The following is a 6,490-nucleotide window of genomic DNA, read 5'->3' as shown; positions in this document are numbered from 1 at the left end:
GTTTGCAAATTTAGCACGGAAATTGTTTGAGTATAGTTCCTGGAGCTTTGCCAAAGCATTGGACAAAGGGAGAAAAGGGTTCCTGAGATGGAACTGTTGAGGTCAGCGCCACCCTGTCCTCGACTTTACGTAGCACGTCCCGGTTCTAATAAAACTCGCATATATCCAATTTATTATTCAATATATAACTGCTGGCTGTATGGCGTTACATATAGCCGTGAGAAAAATAAGTAAGGGAACCGATTTAAAAATAATTGTAGCGGACGGTGGCTAGGGCTGTACTGAATAAGCGCGGGCGAAGTAAGTGCTCGCGTACCCGACAAGTGCGCTTAAAGCTTGTGTTGAACGGTACAATTCCAGCCACTCATCTGCTGATTGGAACATTATAGCGGGCTCATTAGATCTGTCTATTGTAACAGATTTCGGCGGCGACATTCTCCCCCCGGTAAACTTGGCTCTCCTGCGTCTGGGTTACCCTCAATCTTGCCAACGTTCAATACAGCCAGCTTCGTTACGGGTCGTCGTAAGATGCCGTGGGCAGTCTTGATCGTAGCGCTTCTTACTTGCTGGTCCTTGGCTAAGACCACATCGGTGACTATTCCTTTCGGCCACGTGTTTCGTGGTAAGTTCTCGTCCACTATGAGGACGACGCTGCCAATCGTTAGAGGTGGCTGCTCGGCGTACCATTTCCCTCGGCGAGCTATGTCGGGAACATATTCCCTGACCCATCGTTTCCAGAAATGGTCGGCGAATAGTTGAGCCGATTCCCACATGCATCGAACCGAGAGATTGTTGTCGAAGATGGGCTTATATCCGCTTACTGATCCCAGTAGCAAATGATTGGGTGTGATGGCTTCGTCGTCGTTGGTGTCCAGCGATACGAATGTGAGCGGCCTTGAGTTTATTATAAATTCGATCTCCCAAAGTGCGCTTTGTAAACTCTCGCTAGTAAACTTCATCGCTGGGCAGATGGCGGACAGGACCCTTTTTAAGGAGCCTATAAGGCGCTCCCATGCTCCCCCCATATGAGGCGCTGCTGGTGGGTTAAAGCTCCACTTAATTGTGTCGAACGATCTGTACACTTCGTCGAAGTCAACCCTTGGAAGCTCCTCGCAGATCACCTTCTCGGAAGCTTTAAAATTATTGCAGTTGTCCGTGAATATTTCTCTAGGTGTCCCGCGGCGATTGAAGAAGTTGCGGATATACATAATGCATGACGAGGCGTCGAGGGAGTGAGCTATTTCTAGATGCACTGCCCTGACCGTGAGAGAGGTAAAGATTACTCCCCATCGTTTCTCCTTCCTCCTGCCAACGGTCGAGAATTGATCCAAAGTAATCGATTCCAACGTAGGTAAATGGGCGTTAAAAAGCGGCGACTCTAGCAATGAGAAGTTGGGCCATTAGCGGCGGTTTTGGGGAGGCATTATCGTTTCTGCAGCGCTGACATGCTCGTCGGGCTGACTTATATAAAACTCTTAAGCGTGATATATAATAAATGCCACGAATCCTATTGATGCAGGCCTCGTGCATGGTGTGGTGCATCTGACGGAATTACCAGTTAACAATTAGGCGTGTTACGTAATGTCCATAAGGGAGTACTATTTGCTGTTGGGGGCACAAGTTTTCAGCTCTCCCTCGGATCCGTAGCAACTGGTCATCGTCTAGAAATACATTAAGACAAATTAGTTTTGAATTTGCGTTTAGAGCTTTACCTTTGGAGAGTAAACATATTTCTTTTCGGAACACTGATACTTGCGCGTAGCGTATCAGTGTTGTTTGAACGCGGCGTATCATCTCGGCGTTAATGCTCGTAATCGGAGGCGTTGCGCTGTTGCTTTCAGCTTTTCAATGTATAATATGAACGCTACCGCTCGATATAGCCTCCGCCAGTCGGAAAAGTGTTCTACGTTCACGATGGGGTCCAGTGGTATAGTAGCGACGAAAAACACCTGCTTTACTTCGATGTTGGTTGGGGCTCCTAGGTCGGTACAGGTGGGCCAACGAGAGCGTTCCTGGAGAAGATACTCCGGGCCATCAAACCATTTATGCATGGAAGTGAAACTCGAAGTCTTAGTGGCGATGTCAGCAGGGTTTAAGTCTGATGGCACCCAGTACCATTGGTCGACATTGGTGAGCTCCAACTCTTCTCCTACGCGATGCATTACGTACTGCTGGAACTTGCGCGGGTCCATTCGCAGCCATTTGAGGACTGTTTTGGAGTCCGTCCAGTAGTAATGGGAGTTAACTGATAGCCGAGAATTTGTTTGAATTGACTGGCTAAGCTTGGCACCAGTGACTGCCGCCTGTAATTCCATACGGGGGATGGACAGCGGGCTTAGCGGGGCAACTTTTGTTTTGGCTGCTAGCAGGCTAAGATAAACGGAGTTGCCTTGTTGGATGCGAAGATACGAGACTGCTGCATATGCAAGTTCCCTTGCGTCTACGAAGGTATGGAGCTGCACGTCATGGATGTCCTCGTTGGTTTTGAAGAAGCATCGCGGAATCTTAACCGTGGCGATTAGGGCTAATGCCTGCTTCCATCGATTCCATCTTGGGAGCAGGCTTTCTGGTATGCAGTCGTCCCAGTCGGTGGGGGTCCGCCACACTTCTTGTAATAATATTTTCAGCTCTATAGTGTAGCAGGTCGTACATTTACATAAGTACTTGGAGGAGTTTCCGCTTCAACGGTGCATCGTTTTCTGTCCATATGTCGCGTTTCAGACAGGAGAATTTGAAGATAAACGTTAGGTCGTCCGTTTCCGGGATCCAGTATAGGCCGAGGACTTTCTCGGCGGTGGTGATTTCGACCTCGGTTGACGATGATTCTCCGCCTAGTTCGCCAAGCACAGTCTTCGAGTTCGATGTCCAGTTGCGAATATAGAACCCTCCTGCGGCGTGAATGTGGCGAACTTGTGTGGCGATTTCTATCACCTCCTTATTGTCGTTGCCGCTGTAGATAAAGTCGTCGACGTAGTGGTAATTTTTCACGGCTTGTGCGGCGGCGGGATATTGCTGTTGGAACCTGTCAGCGTTTCTGTCCCGTATGAAGTGTGCGATACATGGTGCGCAGTTTATGCCGAATGTGAGCGCTTCCATCGTGTAGACGCTTGGATGGTGTAGTTCGTCATCTTGGTCGTACCAAAGGAAGCGCTGAACATGGGCATCTTCCGGCTTGACTCGAATTTGATGCAACATCTCCGCGATGTCACCGATGATCGCCACCTTTCCGGCGCGAATTGAGATCAGCAGCTCCACCAATGGTTTCAAGAGGTCGGGACCGGCGTGTATGAAGTCGTTCAGGGACTGTCCCCCTGACTGCGCCGCTGCATCCCAAACTAGACGAACCCTATTAGGTTTGTTCGGGTTTGTAATTAAAAAGGTTGGTAGATACCATACCCTTGCGTGTTCTTTCAATATCTCGGCTGCACTTAGCTTACGGGCATACTTCTTTCGCACGAGATTGTCGATCTCCTTTTCGGTTTGAAACTTTAGTGCTGGTTCCTTGATGAATTTGCGTTGTAGGCACTTCAGTCGTCTAAGGGCGTTTGGGTAACTATCTTGTAGAGCTGCGTTCTCGTTCTTCCACAGCAGTCCAATTTTAAATCTGCCGTCCTCAAATCTGGTTGTCGAGTTCATGATGGCTAGGGCACGGGAGTCAGCTTCAGAATATAGGTGGGCACGTCGAGGAGTCTCTACTGCGAAGGTTTGCTTAATGGCCTCGTGTAAGGCGGTGTCGGCTTCGTAGCATCTACACTCATGGATGTTAACGTGTCCCTCTGCGTTAGATCTTTTGCTCGGTGGAATTTGCAACGTCCATTCCAGTCGAGTTTTGGAAGCAATTGGCTGGCGCCACGCTCCCTCCCGGATTCTAAGAGGTACGGCTAGATTCCAGTTATCCGCTCCAACGATTATAGTTGGTCGCACGTTGGCATATGAGGTAATTCGTAGTCCTTTAAGGTACGGGAACTTCATGGCGAGCTCCTCCATGTTGGCGGACTGTGCTGGTAAGTTTAGGCTTCTGACGCTGCGAACGTCTCTCAGTTTAAATTTGGCTCCGTTCTGCGTGTTGATGACACGTAAAGTCGCTGTTTTAGAAGTTTCTTCGACACGGGTTGTATTGTCGGTCCATTTCAGGCAGAGTGGGTGTGGTACGCCTGTCACCCCCAGCTGCTGGAAGATAGTTTCTTCGATCAGCGTTACTGATGATCCTTCGTCTAGAAAGGCAAGGGTGTTAATTTGTTGAGTCTTATAATCGATTTTGATTGGTACGATACGGAAATTAGTTTGATCCGCATGTCTATGGGCGAGAATGTGACCGCTCTCCAGCTCGGGTGCTGTTGGCTGGCGCGGGTGTTCGGAGCGGTAGAGTTGTTCTGCATGCAGTAGGGGATGGTGACGTTCGCGACAGTTGTTTATGTTGCATGTATTCCTTGAAAGGCACTGGCTTCGGTGATTGTTGAGGCAATTGAGGCACAAGTGATAGGTGCGGGACACGTCCCATCTTTCTGCCGTGTTCATAGCGGAGAAGTTAGGGCAGGTTTGGATCTTGTGGTCTCCGGCATCGCATATCACGCATTTCCCTCTAAAACGAAGTGGCTCCTCACTCACCGAATGGTAATTAAGGCGTTCGCTGCGCCCGAAGTAAAGTGGGGATGATACTTGACTAGCTGCTTCGGCGATTGTGTACATCCATTCGCTGAATACTTTCACCACCGGCACAGCGGTTTCTTTTGGGTGCATGGCCCATTGTAATTTTTGCTGCGAAGGAAGCTTTTCCACTAGATCCTGCACAAGGAGTGGGTTGCTCATGTGGGCGACTAGCTCGCAGGCTTCCATCGTTGAATATATGTTTCTTACGCAGAGTGCGTACTCGATCAGAGGTTCTAGTTTGTCCTTTGGAGGCGGCATTTTCCGTGCTTTATCAAGCATTGTCTGAAGTACATGCTCTGGCCGACCGAAACACATTTGAAGTCTCTGTATGATTTCGGTGACCATCGCTGGTAATAGTACCATACTTTGTACTAGTTCTCGGGCCCTACCTCTTAGGCTTGACTGTAGGCGCATGAGGTTCTCCGCGTTGGTGTAGCCGGCGATCTCTGTGCTAGTTTGAAAGCTGCTATAAAATAATGGCCAAGCTTGGGGGTTGCCATCGAATGCTGGCAACTCCCTTGGGATCGCTTGACGAGCGGCAATCAGCGAAGGTGTTGGTATGCCAGAGGTGAGCATTATTTTGTTGGCTGCGTCTGGTCCCACTAATAAGCGCCCTGCGGCTTCGGCTTCCTTTGGTCTGATCAGCTGTTGCTTAACCGGGGACGGACCATGCGAGGTTAGGTTCGATAAACCGCATGGCGTTTGAGCGGGCTTTTCGCCTAAAGCTGAGATGCCACCCACTGCCATGCTAGTGGTCGTGACCGTCGTCGACGCGGTTTGTGTATTTTTGTTAATGTGTTCCAGAGGGGAGGCTTGATATGACGGGTTGTATGGAAATTTTGCCAATCCGTTTCCTTGCGTCGGTGATGAGGAGGCCTGAGGTTTGTGGAATGACATCGGCATCGTTCTGTGATGACGTCGCGTATTATATTCTCGCAGTCACATTGCCAGCTGTGATCATCATCAACGCCCACTCACTCGCTGTGGTACCAGGAGTGGCATTTGCTGCACTGGACCATTCGATCACAATCCTCATGTGCACATCGCTTGAAATGGTAGACTCCACTTGATAGGTTGTTGGTATCCATGTTGGGAATTGATGTAGGTCGGGCAGTTCCCCGAATATTGTTTTTTTCACTTGGACGGGGCTAATGGACTATTAAGTCGGGCACCACATGATCCGCGTGATTAGTTACGTAATTTATTATGATTATTTTTAAAGATTGTTGAGGCCAGCGCCACCCTGTCCTCGACTTTACGTAGCACGTCCCGCAGGGTAACATATATCCAATTTATTATTCAATATATAATTGCTGGCTGTATGGCGTTACATATAGCCGTGAGAAAAATAAGTAAGGGAACCGCTTTAAAAATAATCGTAGCAGACGGTGGCTAGTGCTGTACTGAACAAGCGCGGGCGAAGTAAGTGCTCGCGTACCCGACAAGTGCGCTTAAAGCTTGTGTTGAACGGTACAATTCCAGCCACTCATCTGCTGATTGGAACATTATAGCGGGCTCATTGGATCTGTCTATTGTAACAGATTTCGGCGGCGACAGGAACCAATTAGCTCACATATTAGAATTCGTAGAGCATTGCTCTTTTTTGCATTGTTTCTTTCCCTAGAAATGATCCTGTCCTTTCCGTATGTCATTATGGTGTTGTTTATAAGTAAAGTCATTTTCCTATTGGCTTCGTTATAATATTCAGTAACCGCCATTCGACCCTATCTTGGGCTATTTAATTCTGACTAAATAACATGAATTGGTCGTTTTTAATTATATGTAAAGATCAATCTAGACCAGACTGCTAGAAAACTTTAAAAGGGTGACACGCAGCTAT

The 6,490-nt window shown here is 48.4% G+C and overlaps 2 protein-coding genes across 2 annotated transcripts; both read right to left on the bottom strand.

Annotated features, from left to right (window-relative positions):
- Positions 1-407: 407 nt before the first annotated feature.
- Positions 408-1,208, bottom strand: LOC139352734 (uncharacterized). Its single transcript, XM_070995364.1, has one exon. It carries the CDS (start codon positions 1,206-1,208, stop codon positions 408-410), a length of 801 nt encoding a protein of 266 aa, XP_070851465.1.
- A 390-nt stretch (positions 1,209-1,598) lies between these two features.
- LOC139352733 (uncharacterized) lies at positions 1,599-5,738 on the bottom strand. Its single transcript, XM_070995363.1, has 4 exons — positions 5,629-5,738; positions 2,665-5,557; positions 1,908-2,303; positions 1,599-1,661 (listed from the first exon to the last, which is right to left on the bottom strand). The coding sequence occupies exons 1-4, from the start codon at positions 5,736-5,738 to the stop codon at positions 1,599-1,601; spliced, it is 3,462 nt and encodes a 1,153-aa protein (XP_070851464.1).
- Between the last annotated feature and the right edge of the window lie 752 nt (positions 5,739-6,490).

This window comes from Drosophila suzukii, chromosome 3 (assembly GCF_043229965.1).
Source record: "Drosophila suzukii chromosome 3, CBGP_Dsuzu_IsoJpt1.0, whole genome shotgun sequence".
Taxonomy (NCBI): domain Eukaryota; kingdom Metazoa; phylum Arthropoda; class Insecta; order Diptera; family Drosophilidae; genus Drosophila; species Drosophila suzukii.
Note: the sequence above shows the minus strand (reverse complement) of the source record. Positions and strands in the feature narration are given on the sequence as shown.